The sequence below is a fragment of the Ursus maritimus genome, unplaced genomic scaffold (genome assembly GCF_017311325.1).
Source record: "Ursus maritimus isolate PB19 unplaced genomic scaffold, ASM1731132v1 scaffold_24, whole genome shotgun sequence".
NCBI classification, from domain to species: domain Eukaryota; kingdom Metazoa; phylum Chordata; class Mammalia; order Carnivora; family Ursidae; genus Ursus; species Ursus maritimus.
Window position 1 is genome coordinate 32355378 of NW_024424897.1, and position 26553 is coordinate 32381930.

The window sequence follows — 26553 nt, forward strand, 5'->3', positions numbered from 1 at the left end:
TTTAGGCTACAGAACATCAAAGCATGAAACCATCTTTTTCTATATTCAATTTAGACACAGTTCCACTTAGGGTATTCATGCAAAACTCTTAAGTCCATTCACAAAGAGGACAACTGTGTTTCATACAAATCAAACTGTCAATCAGACAATCTAAATGCCCAATCAAAAACAAACATTTTAACAGGCATTATGACGTTATTGCACAAAACACCACTGAACAATAATGACCAAAAAAATCTGATTAATGTAAATGTCAATTCTGTGACATACAATGAAAAACCACTTTGCTACAAAAACATCCTGTGTTCCAACACTTAAATGAGACACTTGGATTAAAATCAAGAGTTCTTCTCAAGAATCACAGAAAAAAGTGAAATTATTGTTAATATTTTACCTGTGGGCTGCAAAAGTGAAGCAGGTGGGCGAGGCTGTAAGCCCCACAAATTTTCCATACTGCTCCGGTCCTTGAGGTCCAATAAATGTATTAAAATTAATGGGTCAATGTCTAATAAACTACTGGTAGCAGCAGAGCATAAATGCGCTCTTCTTGACATTCTGCTACTGGCACCCACATAGCCATGGTTACTACCTGCAAAAGAAACAGAGATGTAGAAAATGCATGCTACAAATCTGCACAAATTTAATTATACTTAAAAGAAAAAGTAAATAGGTTAGTGTTGTTTGAATACTTGTCTATGGACCTGTCTCTTAGGAGTTGGTGTGTCAATATGATAAAAGCAGAAAGGAGAAACCAAATTGCCAGAGAGGTGAACACAAGCATAGTGACTAAGCACTGGCCTCATTACTATCCAGAATTCAGGAGGAACCCTCAAACCCCATCCTTAGCCCTAGAAATAAAAAGGTAGTCATACACAATATATGCAATCAGGGGGATGAGGGTGAAGAAAAGGAGAATATGTCCTATTAACCCAGTGGTCTTGAAAGAAAGACAAATCCCCAAGATACCACAAATTCCAAGAAACTAGATACCAAAATAGTAATCTTCTCGAGGAATTTTCAGACTGAAACTTGTTAACGACTGATGAACCGGATAGACACCTGTGAGCAATGTCATATCTGTATCACCTATATTGAACTAAGCTCCTTAAGCTAAAGAAACCATTTGACTTTTCCCTAGTGCCTAGGATAATACCTAGCAAATATTAGGTATGGAAATGGTGGTTAAACTGACCTCCTTCAATGAAACTATTTAAATATATTCTAAAGAAACCTAAAATTCAAAAGTGTTACATGCAACAAAACCTTAAAATAGATAATACAAAAATAACACAAAATAATCAGGTTTTGACTATTCATGAGTGTTTCAAAGAGATCTAAAAGGAAGTAACTTGGGGAAAAAATTCCAATTATTCAGAAGCTTCAAGCCAATTATTTACTTATATGTGTTTCACCTATAGTCATATCCTCACCATTTCTAACTTCTTCCTCTTCCTCTTCTGAGGACATCATCCCACTGCAAATTTCTCTTCCCAGACTCAGTACTCCATGCAACGCCTTTTAAAAAATAGCGGAAAACTCCCCTTTTCCTCAACTGCTACAAAGGTGCTCAGTGCATCCAAGGAAGGCCACACTGGCGTGAGGCTCTCACTTCATTTGGGGACTAGCATCATGCATGGCAGTGCCACTCAGCATTCACCTGCCCCACGGCCTCCATCTCAGGAGCTCACCTGCATCTACTTAGCACTTATCCTGCAATAATGATGAGGTGACAGCCATGGAGGATAAGACCAACGTCCTCATTAAAGTAGCCGGTATAAATGTTGAACCTTTCTGGCCAGGCTTGTTTGCAAAGGTCCTGGCCAATGTCGGTATCAGGAACCCCATTTGAAACACAGGGGCTGGTGGACACCAGGACACCAGAAGGTCCTGGCCCCTCTATGGCTGCTGCCCTAGCTGAGGAAAAGAAAGTAGAAGTAAATAATTGGAATAAAAAACAAAAAACAAAACCAACAAAAAACTATCCGCAACAAGAATAAAATATGGTTGTGGACAGAAGGAAAACAAAGAAAAGTGGAAGTGAAGAAAGAAGAATCTGAGGAGTCTGTCTGATGATGACATGGGCTTTGGTCTGACTGAACCTCTGTAATGTGTTCAAGAGAAAGCTGAACTCTTAAAAAAAAAAAAAAAGGAGAAAACCATCCCCTCTTCACCTTGTACCTGTCTTACCCTTTTTCTTTACTCGGAAGTTTCCAAATCAGGCTGCATTTGAGAGGAATTTTAAACATTACAGATGCTAGCTCTACCACAGATGCCTGAGTAAGATTACTGGAGTGGGACCCAGGATCTTTTTCTAAAAAGCTGCCCAGGTGGTTCTAACTGGGTAATAAGTTATTTAGTAGCCCTGTGCACTGTATCTACTGTCCTGATATCTGGTTCTTCTTTAGAAATAGAAGTTGCCCATTTAACACTAGCACTCTCCTATTTTTCGATGTTCTTCCAGGCCTTACTTTCACCAATGAACAAAAACTCCTTTCCTTTGTGCTTCGTGCCCTTTGGCTACTCCCTCCCTCCCATGTTCCCATCCTTTCTACTCACTATCCACAAGCATCAAAGACTTGAGCATCTATTTCAGTTTCCGTTTCTCGGAGCTGATACTGCCATCATTCTGGGTGTGTTGTGTAGGTCTGTCCGTCTCATACAAAGTATACAGCCTAATAAATGCTCACAAAATAACGGTACCCCCAAGTCCCCCCATCTCCTAAAACTGCTCACCAATCTTCCTCTCCAAAGGTAACCTTCATTCTGCATTAAACACCATAATTTTGCCTGTTTTTGAACTTTATATAAATGAAATGATACAGTGTGTGCTCTAACATCCTGCTTCTTTGTTCGACATTATGTTCGTGAGATTCACCCACACTGCTGCACGGAGCAGTTTACTCATCTGCATCATCGCTGTGTGGCATCCCAGTATCTGAATATATCCCCGTTTCTTTCTTTATTCTATGTGGAAAGAACATGGGTTGCTTCTAGTTTTTAGCTGCTAAAAATAAAGCCACTGAAATTCTAAGTAGATAAACTGCTCTTGAAGGTCACATGAAAACAATATAAAACACCTCATAAAAAAGCAAATTAATCAGTGGCAGGTTCCCTGCCTCCTGAGCCAAGCCCCTGCTAAAATGGTACACTGATCTACCTCAGTTCTTCATCTCATCATAGTGCCTGTATGCAGTAGCATGACGCCCAAGGTCCTACACAGTCTAGTCCTAAACTAGCTTTTTCACAGCTTTTACTTTGTTATAAATTACATTTGTTTTTCTTAAAAAACATACACATACAGACACACAATGACAACACCTATAAAAGAATGATGCTGCTCTAAATACTCTTGTAAAAATCTACTGGCAAGCCTTGGCTCACACAAAGGCATGTGTATGTTCAGCTTTAACACATATTGCCCAACCATTTCCCAAAATAGTGGTATCAATTTTCATTCCTACTGGCAAGGTATGAGAGTTTCCATCGCTCTACATGCTTGCAACATTTAGTATTGCCAGTTTAAAAAATGTTTTTATCTATTAGCTGCTACAGTGGGTGTGCAATGGGATCTTATTGGATTTTTATTTGGCACTTCCCAAAAAAATAAAGAAAAATGAAGAGTCCTAGAGATCTGTGGAATCTCATCAAATGTACCAACATACATATAATGGGAGTCACAGAAGAGCAAAGAGAAAGAATACAGATCAAAGAAAAATTACTGAAAATTTCCAACACCTGATGAAAGATGTTAATCTAACACATCCAAGAAGCTCAGCTCAACAAACTCTATGTAAGATAAATAAACTCAAGAGATCCATACTGGGACACATCATCGATTTGCATTTCTCTGATAAAAGAGGTTGAGTACTTTTTAAAATGTGCACTGGCCATCTGGATAGCCTCTTCTGTGAAGTGTCTATTCCAGTCTTTTGTCCTTTTTCCCCCCCCAGGAGGTAGTCTTACCTTTTTCTTATTGATTTACAGAAGTTCTTTATATACTATGAAAGCGTTTTAGAAATTTTTAATTCGTTTATTCTGTTTAATAAAAGTTATGTTTTTTGAAAATAAAAAAATTAATGCATCTTTCTAAAACAGACTACACACCTGAGATCTTCCAACCAGTTAGATATTATGGGTCAAGAGATCAACACATGATTGTCCCACAGGTCTCTCAAAATCAACACTGATCAAACTGATTATATTATGTTTTGCTCCTGGACTATCTTATGTAAGGGCACAGCCTAACCTAGAAACCTTAAAGAATCATCCCCACATATCCACCAAATCCATTCAGTTAGATTCCCAAGTCCTATAAATTCTACTATTTAACAACTTTCAACAAATTTCATCTCCACTCCTACTATTGCCTTATCTTAGGCCCTCATAATTGTCCCTCCTGAAACATTTCAGTAGTTTTCTAACTGATCGTGTCTTTTAATTCATCTTCCACTATGTAACCAAATCTCACCACGTTTCTTTTAAAGGCCTTTAATGGTTCCACAGAATAAAGCCCCAAATCCTTAGCCTAGCAAATGAGACTTTCTATTATCTGATTTTGCTTCTTGCTTACCAATCTCATATTGGCCTGCCCCCATACAAAGTCTCAATTATTTGAAGTTTCCAAAAAGAATAATGCTGCATCTTTCCCCTGGAATGTCTTTGCTCTCTTATCTCATTATTTCCCTGCTCCTCTAATGAACTCTTAGGTCTTCTTTCAAGAACAAAATCAAACATCACTCCCTTTCTAAAGCCTTTTTCACCCATTTCTAATAAGCTGTTCTATTTTTGGTGTCACCCTGTATTGACATTTATAATCACGAAGTTCTGTAATGACTAGTGCTACATTCTCATTTTGGAGATGATGCTCACTCATCTCGTAATCCCAGTGAACAACACAATGCCTGATAACTAGTGGGCATTCATTAAACATTACTGGAACAAGTAACCTTAAAAATCCTTAACCTGAGGGATACCTAGGTGGCACAGTCAGTTAAGTGTCTGCCTTCAGCTCAGGTCATAATCTCATGGTCCTGGAATCAAGTCCACACTGGGCTCCCTGCTCAACGGGGAGCCTGCTTCTCCCTCTGCCTGCCACTCCCCCTACTTGTGCTCTCAGTCTCTGACAAATAAATAAATAAATAAATAAATAAAATCTTAAAAAAAAAAAAAAACCTTAACCTGAAATAAGTAACAAATATTCTAATAACCTACACACTGTCAATTTACAAGTATGCTATATTGCTAGAATTTTTTAGTTCTCAAGTATTAGAATGTTTCATTAATCACACATGTGAGGCAAATATAAAGTTGATGTGGCTCAGTTGGTTAAGCGTCTGCCTTCGGTTTAGGTCATGATCCCAGGGTCCTGGGATAGAGCCCTGCATCATGCTCCCTGCTCAGCACACAGCCTGCTTCTCCCTCTCCCTGCCACTCCCCCTGCTGTGCTCTCTCTCTCTCTCTCAAATAAAGAAATAAAATCTTAAGAAAATAGAACGATACTTTTTATTTAGAATACTTTTTCAGAACATAATTTTAAGCATTAGTTTTTCTTGTAACTAAATGAAAATAACTGAATAAGCAATTCCTGAGGGAAGAGGCACCTGAATCATTAAAAGTTATTTCAAGCTATAGCCTTATTTAATACAACCTATACAACGATATTAAGTAAATATTATTTTACCTCATACCTAGCTTCTGTTTAAGAAAGATCTACTTAATGGACAACTTAACGTCTTAACTGACATAATTTTTTAGATGATAGTATGGTTCTTAAATATGAATCACAACCGGCTTGAAATGGACCTTCCATTATTAACATATAACAATTCATTCCACACTCAGCCCCACCTCACCCTTAATTCTGCTTTAGTTTTCTTTATATATTAAAACTTTTCATTTTACAATAGTTTTAGGTTTCTAGAAAAGGTGCAAAGAAAAATCAGAGCATTCCTGTAAATCCCATGATCCACTTTACCCACTGTCAATAGCTTTCATCACTATGGTACCTTTATCACAACTAATGAACTAATATTGGTATGTTATCATCAACTAATAAATTCTGTACTTTATTCAGATTTCATTAATATTTCCCAAATGTACTTCTTGTGTCCCTGGGTCCCATTCAGACTATCAAATTACATCATTTCTCCTTAGGTTCCTCTGATCTGGGGCAGTTCCTCAGAATTTTGCTTTTGATGACCATGACAGTTCTGAAAAGTATTGGTCAGATATTTTGTAAAATGTCCCTCAACTGGGGTTCATGTGGTGTTTTTCTCATGGTTACATTGTGTTTATGGGTTTGGGGAGGACAACACCACAGATGTAAAGTACCATTCTCAACAGACCATATCGAGGGTACATGCTATCAACATGACAACATGGATGATGTTAAATCTGATAACCTGGCTAAAATAATGTTTAACAGGTTTCTCTGGTATAAAGTTACTTTTTTCCTTTCTAGACTGTATTATAATGGAAGCCAGTCACTAAGCATAGCCCACATTTAAGGGTAGGGAGCTATGTTCCACCTCCTGAGGAGGCGGTATCTAAAGAAATCTACAGTTCTTTTTATGCGTACTGTCTTACATATCTTAGCTATCTGTTCATACATTAATTCACCTTTAGATTATAAAGTACTTAAGAGTAAGTATTTTCATTGTATTTTCCAGAAATCCTGATACAGGCATTCAACAAATGTCTACAAAAATTTAAAATTCCTAAAAGCACGTAATAAAAATTAAAGGGGTATGATTCACTAGTGTATCCTCAGCACCCATAATTTAGTGTCTGGATTATAACAGATCCTCAAAAACTATTTATTGAATTAATAAATTACAATTTCAGAATTACAGAACATAAGCATCATGAGAACACAGATGCCTTTTTATTCAATACTATAGCTCCAGATAGCAAGACAGTACACAGTGCCAGGTAAGTATCCAGTAAAAATATCTGGTGGATGAATGAATAAAGTAAAAAATATAACTTTCTGTTTACCCATTATCCGGTATGTGTAAAAATGTTTCATATAAGAATTTCCCTATGATACAGTTTAAGAGAGGAAATGACAGATTTAACTAAGAAAAACCACGCTGCAAGGCTGAAAAATATTCACTAACCTTGACTCAGAACACCCATCTTCCATTTTATACCAATACAGCTTCTGAATTTTTCTATGCTATTTAAATTTTGAAAACTACACTCAACACTTAGTAAAATAAAGTATATTCATTCAGTATTTATCTGAAAAATATTAAATGATCCCTTATTATACTGTGTTAAATGCCAGGGGTACAAATATTAAGATGCATATTATTTCTTGGCACAGTGCTTCATGGCGCTCAGCGATAAAAGGGAAAATAGGTAGCTAAATAAGCATGTTTTAATTTATATTCTAATAGGTTAACTTGAGAGAGCAGGAAAAGATATGCAGGGCACACAGTTGAGGAGGGCTTCCAGGAATAAAATACAACTAAAGTGAAGAAGAAATAGGAGTTGACTATGCCTAGCATGAGAAGATAGAAGGAACATGTTAGGAAGCACGTTTGAGGAGAAGCACATTTCTTTCCTCTGGGCTAAAAAATGACACAGGGGAGTGTGAGAGAGGTAAGTCTGAAGAAGTGTGTAGGAGCCACCATATGAAAGGCCTTCTGTACCATTAGCAAGTTTGGACTTTATCCTTAAATAAATGGAACCCAATAAAGAGTTTTAAATTAGAGAAGTGACATGATCGGATACAAATATGAAGGAAAAAAACAATTCATTCTGAACTCTTAGCTGTGGGAGACAGAATGGAAGGGAACAATAATGGATGCAAAGAACCCAGATGGGAGGCTGTTTTGAAAGACAGTGGCCTAGGAATGGCAAAGGAATGTGAAGTAACAAATGAATTCATGCACTGCTTAGGAGGCAGAATCAACATATTTGGGTAATGTATTAAAGGCAGAGTTTGAGCAAGAGGAAAAGATGAAAAATGTTTAACACTATCAATCACTAAGATGATGAGCTACTACTGACAGGCAGGATGGCATAAAAAGATGATGATTTCTGTTTGCGAGATGCTGAGTCTGATAACATCAAAACCCCAGACTGCTACATGGATCTGGAAGTCATGAGAAAAATAAAGGCTAGAGAGAGAACTTGAAGAATAATCAGTATATAGATAGAACTGAAATATAGGCATAAATGAGATCACCTAGAATAAAGTGAGGAGTAGGAAGAGTACAAAGTATGAGTGGAAGTGGAAATGCTTGAAGACTAATGTTTAAGCAGTCTTCAGTGATCCAAACATGCTATACAATATGCCGGTGTTTGTACCAAGTGCAACATCAATAAAGTAGAAGCAGTACCAAGACAGCTTATAATTCTTCTAGCCAAGATTTGCATGCTTAATTAAACAGGTCCATGGGGCACCTGGGTGGCTTTGGCTCGGGTCATGATCCCAGGGTCCTGGGATTGAGCCCTGCACTGGGCTCCCCACTTGGCGAGGAGCCTGCTTCTCCCTCTCCCTCTCCCTGCTGCTCCCCCTACTTGTGCTTGCTCGCTGTCAAATAAATAAATAAAATCTAAGAAACAAAAACAAACAAAAATAAACAGGTCTAAGAACACAAAAGAAACATGCAGTACTTGAGTCACTTCATCCCAAGAGAAGCAGGAGCAGTGCGGTCTGGCAAAAAAAATGTCGTCCAAGAAAAAGATGATGTGAAGTTCTAGTCTGGCTCTACCACAAACTATGTAAGTAATCGAAGCAATTAAAGTTTATTCTGTGCATCGTAAGATGAGCTCTCAAAAGGTCCTCTGTGGGGCGCCTGGGTGGCTCAATCGGTTAAGCAGCTGACTCTTGATTTCAGCTCAGGTCATGATCTCAGGATCATTGGGACTGGGCCCCACATCAAGCTCCGTGCTCATAGGGAAGTCTGCTTGGGATTCTCTCCCTCTCCCTCTGCCCCTTCCCCCTGCACGCATGTGCACACACACTCTCTCAAATAATAAATGTTTAAAAAAAAAAAAGTCTTTTGTAAGTCACATTCCATGAATCTACTCAGATTATTTTATAGTCAAATTAGATATACAAACAGACTTATGTATCATAAAAGGATAGTATATGATTGTAGAGAAGACCATGAGCTTTGGATTCAGACAAATACAAAACTCTAATCCCTCTCTTTCATTTACGAAATTGTGAATGACAGAAAGTTGCTTAATTTCTCCACCAATCTGTATAGTTATAAAAAGCAGATAATATTAAAATCTATCTCACAGAATATTGTAAGTTAATGAGATAAGGTACACATGAAGTGCTTTTGCACAATGCCTGGTACATAAGAATACCTACCAAATGTTAGCTATTATTACCATTTCAAATACACTCTAAGATACAAACACACACACACACACACACACACTATATATATATATATATAGCACTACCAATACCATGGGCCATGTAGAGCAGTGGCTGCCATATATTAAAATATGATACAGTCAGAGAAGAGGAAAGAGAAGATGCAAGCTGGTGCATCTTGGCCTCTGTACCTGGTGGTCCTGCAGCAGCTGCATCTTCCATAAGTTCTCCCTCTTCTAATTCCATGTTGTTGTATTCCACATCATTTTCTCCAGACCTAACAATATAAAAAATTCATCATTTCTATAGAGTAGGGACAATAAACATTACTGGTCACACCTCAATTAATTTTATAACAATAGTGTAGAGCTTTCTCCTATGAAATAAATAGATTTCTCAATACAAAAATGAGGAAAAAAAACTTTTGTTATTGCATGTATGGATACTGTTCATGTTCAAACTACCTTTTAAAAATACTAAGACAGGTTGGCAACATTTAATTTTTAAAATGGAAGATCTGAGAAACACTGTAAGCAAAAGAAATTATATCTTCTGTATTCTGTAACTTAATGGTAAGAAATTAGGCTTAAAACACTACATTTTAATGGGGCGCCTGGGTGGCTCAGTCGTTAAGCATCTGCCTTCGGCTCAGGACGTGATCCTGGTGTTGTGGGATCAAGCCCCACATCAGGCTCCTCTGCTGGGAGCCTGCTTCTTCCTCTCCCACTCCCCCTGCTTGTGTTCCCTCTCTCGCTGGCTGTCTCTATCTCTGTCGAATAAATAAATAAAATCTTTAAAAACAAAAAACAAAACAAAAAAAACACATTTTAAGGTTAAAAAAAGATGATCAAATTATTATATATGATTAAATACTGTTTTCTTGGGGCACCTGGGTGGCTCAGTCAGTGAAACATCTGCCTTTGGCTCAGGTCATGATCTCAGGGTCCTGGGATGGAGCCCCACATCAGGCTCCCTGCTCACCAGGGAGTCTGCTTCTCCTTCTCCCTCTGGCCCTCCCCACTGCTCGTGCTCCCTCTCTATCTCAAATAAATATATAAAATCTTAAAAGAAAATATTTTCTTAAAATGATAGTTCAGAAAGAGGGTGTTGCCTCCTACCAAAGTCTTCGAAGTCTCTTCTATCAAAAAACACTATTACCTTTTATTTGTAATTTAAAAATTTTTATTTATTTATCTATTTAAAATAAGTTCTATGCCTAGTGTGGAGCTCATACCTACGACCCTGAGATCAAGAGTCACGTGCTCCACCAACTGAGCCAGCCAAGCGCCTATTACCCTACTGTAATGACAAAGTACTATAATATGGAACAGCACTAATCAGTGCTAGTTTGGGGTATTTGAAGAAGTCACGAGATCAATTCCCAGCTTAAGGAACTCTGTAGACCCGCTCCATTGACACCGGTAAAAATTAATTTTAAAACAGTCATCTAGAGTCTCTGGAAATGGTTCTAAGAGCATACAGCAAATGAAAAAACTCATCCAAAAAATGTGTTAAAATCTGGTAAAAACAGTGAGTCCGAGGTACTTAAACAAGGACAACCTGTTCCCTCTTCCCCTCCCAATTCAGTGATACAGAAATTCCACTCTTTAGGTCAGGTAAATGCGGTCACATAGGGGGATACCTTTCTTCCATCCAGACCCAAGGCTTCACCTTGGGTGTTAACATACTGAGAATACTGGGGCCTGAATCAGTATGCCCCAATTCACTCATGAATGGAGGTCCTAGGCATGAGAAGACTAGCTGAGAAGATCTGAGGGTATAGTCTCTAACTCCCCCACCCTCACTGGTTCAACTACTAAAATGGGAGAAATTAGCAAACTCTGTCCCCACTCTAGCTTCAGAGCTCTGACTCAGAGATTTTTCCTGGAGGAGGAAGCAGGCTGAAAAACAGCCACACAGAAATATACAGCATAAAAAAATACTCTCAAATGGAATCAGAAAAAGATAAAAAAGAATTACAAATCATGGCAGCGTGGGACTTACCTCAGNAATGCCTAGTTGGTTTAAAATCCAAAAATCCAAAAATCCAAAAAAGTTAACGTAGTAGATCATGCTAATAGAATAAAGAAAAACTACACAATCATCTGAATAGATACAGAAAGATAATTTGACAAAATCCAATTTGCTTTCACAATAAAAGCATTCAACAAACCAGGAATAGAAGGGAACTTCCTCAACCATATGAAAAGCGTCTACAGAAAACCCACAGCTAACATCATACTTAATGGTGTAGTTTCCCTCTAAGATCAGGAACAAGACAAGGATGTCCACTCCCACAGGTTCTCTTCAACATTCTACTGGACACCCTAGCCAGTGAACTTAGACAAGAAATAAAAAGCATCTAGTAAGGGGGTGCCTAGGTGGCTCAGTTGGTTAAGTGTCCAACTCTTGATTTCCATTCAGGTCATGAGCTCACAGTTGTGGGATTGAGCCCCACATGGGGTTCCACACTCAGCGCTGAGTCTCCTTGAGATTCTCTCTCTCCCTCTCCCCTCACTTACATGCATGCATGTACTCTCTAAATAAATAAATCTTTAAAAAAGTATCCAGTAAGTAAAACTAAGTCTGTTTACAGAAGCCATATTGTATACAGAAAAACTTTAAAAATTGACTAAAAAATGAATTGGCAAGGTTGCAGAATACAAAAATCAACTGAATTTCCATATACTTGCAAAGAACAATCCAAAAGGGAATTTCTAAAAAATAAATTAATTAATTAAAAATTCCACTTACAATAGTATAAAAATAATACAATACTTAGGAATGATTTAACAAAAGAGGTGTTAAACATATACTCCAAAAACTACAAAACACTGCTGAAATATTAAAAACTTCTGCTTGGCAAAAGACTCCTTAAGAAGAAAAGACAAGAGCGCAGGTAAAAGGAAGATGGTGGAGGAGTTGGAGGACCGTAGGTTTGCCTGTCCCATGAATACAACTAGATAACTATCAAATCATCCTCAATACCCTAGAGATCAACCTGAAGACTGGCAGAACAAGTCCACAGCTAAAGGTAGAGAAGGGGTTACACAGAAGAGGTAGGAGGTACAGAGATGCAGTTTGGGAGAGAAATGGATCATGGTCCCTGTGATGGGAAGGGAGTGGCAGTTGTGCAAAAGGGTGAGAAACAGATTAACACACAGGAGAGCCCACGAGGGGAAGACATCCCCATAGGAATTGACTTAGGAAGTGAGAAGGGCCCAATTTTGTGAGTTCTTGCAACCAGTGGGCTTAAAGCCTAAAGTTCTAACGGTCAGCAGGCTGGGAAGGGGATAGAACGCAGAGGGCACTGGGGCATTGGGGCTGATCTTGGGAGAGAAGGCAGGCAAACAGCCCATGGACATACAGAGTAGAAACAGCAATCTGAAGAGTGTCTGGTGCACACAGTGGGGAAGTTATTTGCTCATCTCAGCACCTATGCCAGACAGGTAGCATTCATTGAGTAACCCCTCCAAAAACAAAGAAACTGGCTGGCACCATTTCCTTCTCCAGCCCCTCAGCATAAATAGAAAGCCACCTGCAGGAACTAGTACAGCACCAACACTCGCCACCTAGCTTGCTTACACCAAGCCCCCTACCCTAGTGCTCCGGAAGAACCGCACTTCCCAGTCATGCTTCCATCAGTCCCAGTGTGGTGAGCATCATCTCCCAGAAGACCAAACCAAAGCCCTGCCCACACCATGCCTCCTGAATATACAGTCTTGCCAGGCCTCAGTTCCAGTGGTGGTGGCAACAGGTCTCATTTCACAAGCACACCAGAGCGCACCTAGTTAAAACATGCCACATTCAGGTCAGGGACCAAACACTACCCACAACAGAAAAAGAAAGCATCTGCAGACAACTGGCCTAAAGAAAAGCACCCATGACACAACAGCAGAGTGCATGCAGTACACAATGGAGACACTCATGAAAGCAGCAGGCCCTGGGGAACAGGGGACACCACAGTGCAGGGCTCTACAGGACCTCTTCTTCATAAGGCCATTACCCTCAAGAACAGGCGACACAGCTGGCTTTCCTAACACAAAGAAACAGGCAGAGACATAGACAAAATGAGAAGACAGTGGAATTTGTCCTAAATGAAAGAACATGACACAGCGATAGACCTAAGCAAAACAGATGTAACATGCTTGCTGGAGAATTCAAAGCAATGATCATAAGAGTATATTAACTGGACTTGAGAAAAGAATAGAGGACATCAGTTAGACCATTAGCACAGAGATAAGGAATAACACAGCAGAGATAAAGGGCTCAGTAAATGAAATGAGAAACATTCCTGATGGAATCTGATGGAATGAAGAATAGGCTGGAAGAAGCAGAAGAATAAATTAATGACCTAGAAGACGGAGTAACATAAGTAATCAAACTTAACAAAAGAGAAAAAATAATTATACAAAACAAGAACAGACTTAGGGAACTCAGTGACTCCATCAAACATAGTTACATTCGTATTACAGGAGTCCCAGAAGAACATAGAGAAAAGGGAGCAGAGAATTTATTTGAAGAGATTATAGCTAAAAACTCCCCTAATTGGAAGAATGAAACAGATTTCCAGAACCGTGGGCACAGAGAACTCCCACCAAAATCAACAAAAACATATCCACACCAAGACATATTATAATTAAAATGGCAAAACAGGGACACCTGGGTGGCTCAGCCGGTTAAACGTCTGCCTTTGGCTCAGGTCATGATCCCAGGGTCCTGGGATCAAGTTCCACAACAACGTCCTTGCTCAGCGGGGGAGCCTGCTTCTCCCCTGCCTGCTACTCCCCCTATTCGTGCTTTCTCTCTCTCTGACAAAGAAATAAATAAATTTTTAAAAAACTAAATAAAAATGGCAAAATACAGTAATAAAGAAAAAATATTAAAAGCAACAAGTCAAGAGGTGTCTGGGTGGCTCAGTGGGTTGAGCACACAACTCTTGATTTCCGCTCAGGTCATGATCTCAGGGTGCTGGCATCCAGCCCCATGTCGGGCTCCGAGCTCAGCATGGAGTCTGCTGGAGATTCTTTCTCTTCCTCTCCCTCTCCTCCTACTCACACACTCACTTACTGTCTAATAAATAAATATATCTTAAAAAAAAAAAAAAAAGGCAGCAAGTCAAAAGAAGATAGTTACATACAAAGGAAACCCCATAAGACTGTCAACAGATTTTTAAGCAGAAACTTTTCAAGCCAGAAAGGAGTGGCAAGATATATTCAAAGGGCTGAATGGGAAAATTCTGCAGCCAAGGATACTATATCCAAAATCAGAATATAAGGAGAGAGAAAAGAGTTTCCCAGACAAACAAAAACTAAAGGAATTCATAACCAGTAGCCCTGCAAGAAATATTGAAGGCAACTCTTTGAGTAAAAGGGAAAGACTGAAAGTGACAGTATGAAGTTAGAAAACACAAAAGCAGTAAAAATGAGTATTTCTGTAAAAAATCAGTCAAGGACCTCACAAAATAAAAGGACGTAAAATATGACACCATACATCTAAAATATGGGGAGGAGTAAAGAATGCATTCAAACTTAAATGACTATGAACTCAATATACACTGCTATATCCAGAAGATGTTATATACAAACCTAATGGTAACTACAAATCAAAAACTGTTAATAAATATGCAAAGAAAAGAAAGAAATCCAAACATATCACTAAAGAAAACCAGAAAACCATGATACAAAGACAAAATCAGAAAAAATCTTGAGAAACAACCACAAAACAAGTAATAAAATGGTAATAAATATGTATCTTTCAATAACTACTTTGAATGTAAATGGACTAAATGCTCCAAACAAAAGACCTAGAGTGACAGAATGGATTAAAAAAAAAGAAAGACCCATCTATATGCTGCCTACAAGGGACTCATTTTAGACCTAAAGACACCTGCATATTTAAAGTGCAGGGATGGAGGGGCACCCGGGTGATGCAGTTGGTTAGGCATCCAACTCTTGTTTTCGACTCAGGTCATGATCTCAGGGTTGTGAGATCAAGCCTCACGTCAGGCTCTGTGCTCAGCACACAGTCCCCTTAAGACTCTCTCTCTCCAGGGGTGCCTGGGTGGCTCAGGTGGTTAAGCGTCTGCCTTTGGTTCAGGTCATGATCTTGGGGTCCTGGGAGAGAGCCCCACGTTGGGCTCCCTACTCAGCAGGGATTCTGCTTCTCCCTCTCCCTCTGCCCCTCTCCCCTGCTCATGGTCTCTCTCTCTCAAATCAATAAATAAAATCTTAAAAAAAAAGAAAACCAAAACCCTCTCTCTCCATCTCCCTCTGTCCCTTCCCCCTGCACTCTCTCTCTCAAATAAATAAATAAATCTTTAAAGTGAAGGGATGGAGAAACGTTCATCATGTAAATGGATGTCAAAAGAAAACCAGAGTAGCAATACTTGTAGCAGACAAAATGAACTTTAAAACAAGGACTTTAGGGGTGCCTGGGTGGCTCAGTTGGTTAAGCATCTGACTCCTCATTTTGGCTCAGGTCATGATCTCGGGTCAAGAGACAAAGCCCCGGATTGAGACATTGAGCCCTGTGTCAGACTCAGAATTGGGCATAGAGCCTGCTTAAGAGTCTTTCTCCCTCTGCTCCTCTCTCTCTCTCTCTCAATAAAAAACAAAACAAAACTGTAATAAGAGACAAAGAATGACATTATATAATAAAGGCGACAAGCCAACAAGCAGATACAACAACTATAAATATTTATGCATCCAACGTAAGAGCAACTAAATACATGAAACAGTTAATAACAGAAATAAAGGAACTAATGGATAATAATACCATAACAGCAGAGGACTTTAACATTCAAATTACATCACTGGACAAATCAGCTGAACAAAGGAAACAAGGAAACAATGGCCTTGAATGACACACTGAACAAGAGGGATTTAAAAGATATATTTGGAACACTCCATCCTGAAACAGCAGAATACATATTCTTTTTTTTTTTTTTAAAGATTTTATTTATTTATTTGACAGAGATAGCCAGAGAGAGAGAAGGAACACAAGCAGGGGGAGTGGGAGAGAAAGAAGCAGGCTCATAGCAGAAGAGCCTGATGTGGGGCTTGATCCCATAACGCCAGGATCACGCCCTGAGCTGAAGGCAGACGCCCAACCGCTGTGCCACCCAGGCGCCCCAGAATACATATTCTTGTCAAGCGCACACGGAACATTCACCAGAGCAGATCACATACTAGACCACAAAACAAGCCTCAACAAATTCCAAAAGATCAAAGTCATAGCAAGCATCTTTTCTGACAAGAACGCTATGAAACTTGAAGTCAACCAAAAGAAAAAATCTGGAAAGAGCACAAATACATGAAGTTATATAACATGCTACTAAACAATGAACAGAACAACCAGGTAACAAAAGAAGAAATTAAAAAGTTCATGGAAACAGGGGCGCCTGGGTGGCTCAGTCGTTAAGTGTCTGCCTTCGGCTCAGGGCATAATCCCAGGGTCCTGGGATTGAGCCCCGCATTGGGCTCCCTGCTCCCCTGGGAGCCTGCTTCTTCCTCTCCTACTCCCCCTGCTTGTGTTCCCTCTCTCGCTGTGTCTCTCTTTGTCAAATAAAATCTTAAAAAAAAAAAGTTCATGGAAACAAATGAAAATGAAAACACAACAGTTCAAAACCTCAGGGACACAGCAAAAGCAGTTCTAGGAAGAAGCTTATAGCAATACAGACCTACTTCAAGAAGCAAGGAAAATCTCAAACAACCTAACTACACCTAAAGGAGCTAGAAAAAGAAGAACAAACAAAACCTAAAAACAGCAGAAGGAAGGAAATAATAAAGATTAGAAATAAATCATATAGAAACCAGAAAACAATAGATCAGATCAATGAATAGAGCAGCTGATTCTTTAAAAAAAAAAAAATCAATAAAATTGATAAACCTCTAATCAGACTTATCAAGAAAACAAGAGAAAAAACCCCAAATAAATAAAATCACAAGGTGCTGGTTCAGTCGGTAGTGCATGCGACTCTTAATCCCAGGGTCATGACTTCAAGCCCCACGTTGGGTGTGGAGCCTACTTAAAATAAATACATACATACACACATACATAAAATCACAACAAGAGAAGAGAAATAACAATAAACACCACATACATAAATAATTATAAGAGAATATTATGAAAAACCATATGCCAACAATTGAGCAACCAAGAAGAAATGGATAAATTCCTAAAAACATATAACCTACCAAAACTGAAACAGAAAGAAACAGAAAATTTGAACAGACTGATTATCAGCAAAGAAACTGAATTGTAATAAAAAAAACTACAAATAAACAAAAGTCCAGGACCAAATGGCCTCACAGGTCAATTATATCAAACATTTTAAAAAGAGTTAATACACCTATTCTTCTCAAACTACTCCAAAAATAGAAAAGGAAGGAAAACTTCCAAATTCATTCTATGAAGTCATCATTACCCTGATACCAAAACCAGATAAAGATACCACAAAAAAAGAGAACGACAGGGGGTGCCTGGGTAGCACAGTCAGTTAAGCGTCTGACTCTAATGGTTTCAGCATCTGACTCTTGGTTTCAGTTCAGGTCATGATCTCAGTGGTCCTGAGATGGAGCTCCATGTCTGGCTCTGCACTCAACAGGGAGTCTGCTTGAAGATTCTCGCCTTCTGCCCCTCCCCCACTCAAAAGCATGCACTCTAATTTATAATAAAATAAATAAATCTTAAAAAAAAAAAAAAAACCACAGGCCAGTAACTCTAATGAACATAGATGCAAAAATCCTCAACAAAATACTAGCAAACTGAATCCAACGATACATTAAAAAAAATCTTTCACCACAATCAAGTGGGATTTTTTTTTCCTGGGTGCTAAGTGATTCAATATTCTCAAGCCAATCAATGTGATATATCTCATCAATAAGAAAAAGGATTAGAAACACAACCATTTCAATAGACACAGAAAAAACAATGGACAAAGTACGACATCCATTCAGGATAAAAACGCTCAAGAAAGTAGGTGTAGAGGGAACATACCTCAACATAATCAAAGCCATATCTGAAAAACCCACAGCTAACATCATGTTTGATGGGGAAAAACTGGGAGCCCTTCCCCTAAGGTCAAGAACAAAACAAGGATACCCACTCTCACCATTATTATTCAACATAGTACCAGAAGTCCTAGACACAGCAATCAGCAACAAAAATAAATAAAAGGCATCCAAACTGGTAAGTAAGAAATAAAACTGTCAGTATTTGCAAATGACATGACACTATACTCAGAAAATTTTAAAGATTCCACCAAAAAACAATTAGAAGCAATGAATCCAATAAAGTTGAAGGACACAAAATTAATACAGAAAAATCTGCTGCATTTCTATACGCTAATATTGAAGCAGCAGAAAGAGAAATTAAGAAAACAATTCCATTTTTAATTGCACCAAAAATAATAAGATACCTAGGAATAAACCTAACCAAAGAGGAGAAAGACCTGTCCTCTGAAAACTAGAAAACACTGATGAAGGAAACTGAAGATGACACAAAGTAATGGAAAGACGTAGCACCATGCTCATGGATTGGAAGAACAAATACTGCTAAAATGTCTATACTACTCAAAGCAATCAAAATACCAACATCATTTTTCACAGAACTAGAACAAAAAATCCTAAAATTTGTAAGGAACCACAAAAGACCCCAAATAGCCAAAGCAATCTTGAAAAAGAAAGCAAAGCTGGAGGCCTCACAATTCTAGACTTCAAGTTATACTATAAAACGGTAGCAATCAAAACAGTATGGTACTGGCATAAAAACAGACACACAGATCAATGGAATAGAAACCCACAACTATAAGGTCAGTTAATCTTTGACAAAGCAGGAAAGAATATCCAGTGGAAAAAAGTCTCTTCAACAAAAACTGGATAGCAAAAAAAGAATGAAACTGGACCACTTCATTATACCATACACAAAAAATAAATTCAAAATGGATTAAAGACCTAAATGTGAGATCTAAAACCATAAAAATCTTGGAAGAGAAGACAGATAGTGACTTCTTTGACATTAGCCAAAGCAACTTTTTTCTAGATAGGTCTCCTGAGGCAAGGGAAACAAAAGCACAGATAAACTACTGGGACTACATCAAAAAAAAAAGCTTTTGGAAGGAAACAACAAAGGAAACAATTAACAAAACTAAAAGGTAACTGATGGAATGAGAGAAGATATTTGCAAATGACATACTGGGTAAAGGACTAGTATCCAGAATCCATAAAGAATTCATCAAAATCAACATCCAAAAAATAATCTAATTTAAAAATGGGCAGAAGACATGAACACATATTTCTCCGAAGACATACACATGGCCAAGACACACATGAAAAGATGCTCAACATCACTCATCAGGGAAATAAAAATCAAAAGCACAATGAGATGCTGCTTCACACCTGTCAGACTGGTTAAAATAAAAAACTCAAGAAACAACAGATGGTGAGGACGTAAGGAAAGGGAAATCCTCATGCACTGTTGGTGGGAATGCATGCGGGTGCGGCCACTGTGGAAAACAGTATGGAGGTTCCTCAAAAAGTTAAAGGTAGAACTACCCTATGATCCAGCAATTGCACTATTGGGTTATTTACCCAAAGAATACAATAACATTAATTCAAAGGGATACATACACCCGTATATTTATAACAGCATTATTTACAACAGCCAAGATGTAGAAGCAGCCCAAGTGTCCACGGATGGATGTAAAAAGAAAATATGGTGTATATGTATATACACACACATATACATACACAATGGAATATTATTTAGCCATAAAAAAGAAATGTTGAAATTTCAAACAACATGGATGGAGGTAGAGAGAATAATGCTAAGTCACTCAGAAAGACAAATATCGTATGATTTCACTCATATGTTGAATTTAAGAGAGAAAACAAACGAGGAAAGGGGAAAAAATGAAAGAGAGACACAAACCAAGAAATAGACGCTTAACTATAGAGAACAAACTGATGTTTACCAGAGAGGAGGGTGGTGGGCAAAGGGAGATATTTACAGTCTCAAAATATGTCCCCACAGGATATTTGTTAATTACAAAGTGAAAAATCAGTAATTTTAGAGTAGAGAAATCTGGCAGACATCACCTTAACCAAGCAATCTAAATTAATCAATTGTAATGGGACAGATAAAAGACATGTGCCCTCCTGCCACTCCCTCATAGGATGCTCCGAAAAGGCTCTATCATCACTTCTTTCTTTAGTACTCCTGCCTAAAGTGCATAACTTCAATTTCATTGTGCGGAAACACTCAGAGGACTCCCAAATTGAGGGACTTGCTACAAAATAACCGCTCTTTCTCAGAAGTGTCAAAGTCATTAACAAAAAATTTAAAAAAAAAAGATGTGATTAAAGAAGATTAAAGAAGATTAAGAATAAAGAAATTTAACTAAAAGCAACATATGATACTGGATTGGATCCTAAACCAGACAAAGGAAACCAATGGCAAATTTTTAAATGGTCATAGATTATAGTATTACATCAACATTAATCCTGATTTTGATAACTATACTGTAGTTACATAAGAAATACAGTTGTTTTTAGGAAGTACACAATGAAAAGTATATTCACCTAATCTCGAAAGTCACAAAAAAAAAAAAGAGAAAAGAGGAACACAATAAAATATTAACACTCAGGTAATTAATCTGGGCAAAGGGAATATGGGAACTGTTATTTAATATTTTTGTGACTTTTCTTAAATATGAAATAATTGCAAAATTAAAAGTAAAATGAAAAACTAAATCTCATTTTGGAACCCAGAAATGAGAGGGAAGAACCTGATTGTCTTTCCTTCAAGTTCCTTCTTTATATAAGACACTTTATAGTAAGTAAAAATGCTGAATATCCCCACCTTTAGGCCTAAATTAGTTAACATGCTTCTAGTAATTACCACTTAGATGCTTTATAGTGGGTAGTTAATGTGAGATACTCACATAGTTTCTTCATCAATGTCATTTTCCTCTGTGTTACTTGTTGCTGTGGAACTGGCAGAGGAACTGCTGCCATCAAGGTGATTCACTTCATCTTCCCCAACAAGATCCAGATCCAGATCTCCATCTGAAAGTTCATGCTAGATCAAGGCAAAGAAACAAGACTTCTATCTCAAATGTTTTTACTCAGTTGATCATCTGATCCAGCTGATGGACCAAGCACCAAAAAAGAATGTAATCATCCGAATTTTCAGCTCCTGTGCAGAGGCAGCTGGGCCCTTTAGAGAAAATCATACAACTACATCTGGTTCCACTAATGACTTATTGCTACCATTTTCAGCTAGGCCTTCAGTGTCTCTGGAAATGCTTCATATATTCCATGTCAGCTGCCAGTAAGGCTCTTCACAAGGTAACATTTCAAACCATCACTCCTTTAGTCCTACCTAACCTCTAATACCCTCAAGGACATCATAAAACTATCACCCATATGCACAGAAAAACACACTGGTTATTAATGTAAATATCCCCCATATTTTAGCTGCCCTACCTGCAAACCCCACCATGCCTTTAATTCATCCTATCAAAGGTTAACTGCTTCACCTGAGTGCTCCACTCCAATCACTCTTATCTCCTTAAATGGTTTGTCTTATCAGTACCTTAACCTTACCTCTCTGCACTGGCTCCCTCATTTTAACCCATACTTGATGTCTCCCATCTTAAAAATAACAATTACAAAAAAACAAAACAAAAGAACACAAAAAATACCCCATCTCTGCATCACTGTCTTTAAACAATAATAACCACTTCTTGAATTCTCATTCTGGTGGTGGTTTAGCTGGGATAAAACCTGGCTGTCTCCCAAATTCTACATCATTCTACCCACATGTGCAAAAATAAAGTACTAGTTTCTGTGAATGGAAATAGAATGCATTTTAATTCCACAATTTATATAGTTTCCAGAATGTGCATCAGTTTATTTTGCAGAATGTACAGTTTTCTACAATAAATTTTAGAACCTTGCAACACTTAGATTCAACAACTTATTAATATTTATAGAAGAGCATACGCTAGTAATGAAAATAAATGGACAAGACTTTTAGTACATTGATACATATAGTATACATATGTAGAGTACTCTATATATTCTATATTGGAAACCATAATCTTATTCCCTTATAAAACACAAAAGGAACCTAAAACAAATCTAATTTGTTATATAATAAGAGTGGGGGGAGGGACATGGGAATGGGGGAAGGGACAGAGAGAGAGGAAAAAGAATCTCAAACAGACTCCCCTCTGAGCATAGAACCCAACATGGGGCTCTATCTCATGCCCTGAGACCATGACCTGAGCTGAAATCAAGAGTCGGATGCTTAACCAACTGAGCCACCCAAGCGCCCCTTACATGATAATCTTCATTCTGAATCTTCTCTTCCTCTTCTTCATCCTCTTTGACCTCTCTTATAGAAGCTGTAGTAGGACCATCCTGGAGAAGCATATCAGTGCATGACACAGACTTCTTAGCACGTGCCTCAGGAGTGTCATCATTTTGCGGGCTAAGATGATTATCTGGTGGTGACAAATCTCTTGATTTCTGAGTTCGAGACAACTCAATAGTAAGTCTCTTTTAAAATAATAATAGCACAAATAAACATGAGTCAAAAGCAGTGCTTCACTGGTACAGTAAAAAACATTTTAAGTAAAAAAAATACATCCAGATGTCCTAAAACTATTTTTCAAACCATCTTTCTCACTTCCTCCTGGTTTTGCTTAGAAAAATCTATGGCAAAAAAAACCCTGCCTCCTTTATTCTCATTCTTCTTCTCACATCCAGCCTGAGCTACACATACAATTAGCAAACTATACAGTGAATAGCAGTTTTAAATAACATACTTAACATGAAAATCTCTCCAAGTATGTGTTCATTCATACTTTCCTCCCTCATCTATTAACCATTCTCAGCCCTTCCATCCTTCCACTCCATCTCTATTTCCACTGGCAGAAAGAAACATTCCTTATATAATTTAGTTTACCACTATAAGATAAAAATTCCTTAACTGATCCTCCCCAGGCAGGGCTCAATTCAACAATAGTGAAAATTCAAGACGGGGTAATTTTCAATTAGTCTACAGCTTAGAATCCTTTAAATTCAAGATAGCATGGAAAAGAGAAATACTCAAATCACCGAGAGAAACACGAAAAGTTTACCTCAAATGAGAGCAGCACTGTCCAATACAGCTTTTTACAATGATAAAAATGTTCTATGTCTGCAATGCCCAATACAAGCACTTGAAATGTGGCTAGTGCAACTAAAGAACTGAATTTATTTCAATTAAGTTCACACAGCCACACGTGGCTAGTAGTAATGAACTAAAAGTGCAAAATTAGAGGCTCAAAGGTGCTATGTAGGGGAAGAATAAGGTAACTGGACTTTTCTACAAAATTATGAAAGAGTAATATCCAAAATTTAATTACAAATGTAACAGGCCAGTAAGACTATGAATACGAAACACTAAACCCATATGCTTTTTGCTTACCTCTTTAAGGTTATTTATTTGTTGGATATAGCTAGTTTGTGCAGCTTCCAATTGAGTAATGTACCAATGCTGGTCCCGGCATTTTTGAAAGAAAGTTGGTGAACGAACCTGAAACCTTAAAAGAAGAGCTGCACTTGAAACATGTTCCAAACAGAAAAATATTATCAACCAAGCCTTGAATCTGTAACTATAAATTCTATCATTTTAAGTTTATCTGATTACATTACCAGGCTAAAATTCAAAATGAACTCAGTTTATACATACAGTTTACAAATTATAATGACATAATGTTCTGAAAATTTATCTTCAGGTGAGCTGTCTAAACACAAACTATACTTTCCTAAAGAAATAACATTACACATCATGGTTAAACTCCCAAACTACTAAAGCATATTATTATAGTAATCTAGATCAAATACCATGTTGATCACGAGTTGGGAAGACGACCACGCTAGGGGCGCCTGGGTGGCGCAGTCGTTAAGCGTCTGCCTTCGGCTCAGGGCGTGATCCCGGCGTTATGGGATCGAGCCCCACATCAGGTCCCTCCACTATGAGCCTGCTTCTTCCTCTCCCACTCCCCCTGCTTGTGTTCCCTCTCGCTGGCTATCTCTATCTCTGTCAAATAAATAAATAAAATCTTTTAAAAAAAAAAAAAAAAGAAGACCATGCTATGCAGGAAGGAGGAAGCTAATGCTTTCTTTCCCCCTTCCTTACTTAGGTCAGACCTTACAAAAATAGGCAAAGTTTGTTTTAGACACTGCTCTTTTTCCACTTTCATCTCATGTTCCCATATATCTTATCCCCAGTAAAAAAAAAAAAAAAAAAAATCCCTTAAAGGATCAACTACCTGGGACTGCTTTACTGTCCCCCAAAGAGTCGCATGCTCTAAATAACCTATATTCCCAACCCCTCCAGATAGCAGCTTAAAATCAGCTCTCCATATGGCATATTTCAGCTTGGGTTAGGGAAAAAAACAAGTATATTAAGGGATCTTAATGGATAAATGATAGGATCTCAATCTATTCAGAGTTATCTGTACTTTTATTTTTACTTATTTATTTATTTTGGTGGGCTGCAAAGCAAGGTTTATTGAGCGATAGCAAAGTGATAGTTCAAAGCTCCCAAGGAGGGAAGGGACCCAAGGAGCTGCCCTATCTGTACTTTTAAAACCCTAATACTTACTAATGCAAAAAAACCTCTGCCCATGTCAGATAAGCAAACTTGAGTCTATTCATAGTGAAAAACTCTATAGCAATATGTAAAGAGATTTCTAAAGAATGGAAGAGTCCCAAGAGGCAAGACTAACTTGGAAGCCTAAAAATCATCCTTCCAGTCTTGCCACCGTTATGTTAAATATCATTCCATTTTTTTGTAGGATTTTACAGCCAGTATAGGAATCTACTGACCATCTAGAGTTATCTGCAGCAGATAATGATTTTCAGGCAAAGATACTCATGCATTAGAGGACAAAGATTATTCACTCAACCACTATCCTATGTGGATACTGCCCAGTCAGTATACATTGCTAAGACTTTCAAAAGGACATTATCTTTGAATAACTAATTGACTATAGTTAATTCTGAACACTACTGTTAGTATCTGTGTCATTAAAACAAAAGCAAGCATCAGGTAAAATTCCTTAACTTATTCATTTAACAAAAGGAGAATAAAATACATACTTATTCATATGTAGTTATAGAAAAACCTTAAGTAACTTTCTTTTTTTTTTTTAAAGTATGCTCCACACCCAGTGTAGAGCCCAACTCGGGGCTTGAACTCATGACCCTGAGATCGAGACTTAAGCTGAAATCAAGAGTTGGACACTTAACTGACTGAGCCACCCAGGCACCCTTTAAGTAACTTTCTAATAAGTACATATAAAATTCCACCAGAACTGTCAATTGAGGCTTAAATTTTAAGCAATCTCTCATTAAGTAAATATTATGAGTAATAAGATAATTCAAAGCCACCTCTCCACGAATCCTACGGCATTTTCTACTGCTATTATAGCAATATCTTGTAGAATAAATTGTTTTTATCTGCCCATTTCATCTGGAGTTTCCTGAGAACAAAATCCATGTCTTATTCTTTCTTAATATTAACCCACTGCCAAGCGCAGACTCAGTAAATGTTGCTGAATAAAGGATAATAAAACATCAAAACAGGAATCTGTTCCTGTCCTAATATTCAAGTCTATCAGGAAAAGTTTTGTTATAATTAGGGATGGCTAGAAGTTGGGCTACACTGAATTAAAAAAGGGAAACTCTATCGCACAGATTACCACCAAAAGATTCAACATTACTATGACTCCAATAAGGAGAGAACTAAGGAAGGCAGGTCAAAGTGACAGTTGAATAATTTTGCAATCCTCTCTATGGTTAAAGTGTGGAATAGCAACAAATTATTTCTTTTGGCAAATAATTCTTAAAAATAAACATTATGTAATGATGCTCCAAAATGTCTGACTTGTAAAGGGTACAACTTGTTAAGGGTACAACATTAAACATGGCCATTGTGGTTTTGTAGTTAGCGTTTACATTGTCCTTTCTTGCAAATAACACACCAACTACTATCACTTAGTTTGTTTTCATCAATTTTCATCTCTATTCCCTTACTTTTAATTTGCTGTTATCTAGAAGAAACTGAAAATTATTCTGTGAGTTTAAGCTTGTAAAACCAGTCACCAAAATATACAATGTCAAATGAAAAAAATAAGCACTCGATCCCTATTT

General features: G+C 37.8%; 1 protein-coding gene across 6 annotated transcripts in view; it reads right to left on the reverse strand.

The window, feature by feature from the left end:
• TRIM37 (tripartite motif containing 37) overlaps positions 1-26553 on the reverse strand; it is a 136670-nt gene that overhangs the window by 46691 nt on the left and 63426 nt on the right. For all 6 annotated transcript variants that reach the window (XM_008695488.2, XM_008695492.2, XM_008695491.2 and 3 more), the window contains exons 14-18: positions 23822-23936; positions 22690-22908; positions 21288-21424; positions 9535-9620; positions 395-589 (exon numbers count right to left, since the gene is read on the reverse strand). In XM_008695488.2, the coding sequence (XP_008693710.1) occupies positions 395-589; positions 9535-9620; positions 21288-21424; positions 22690-22908; positions 23822-23936 (752 nt within the window). The remainder of the gene's footprint in view (positions 1-394; positions 590-9534; positions 9621-21287; positions 21425-22689; positions 22909-23821; positions 23937-26553) is intronic.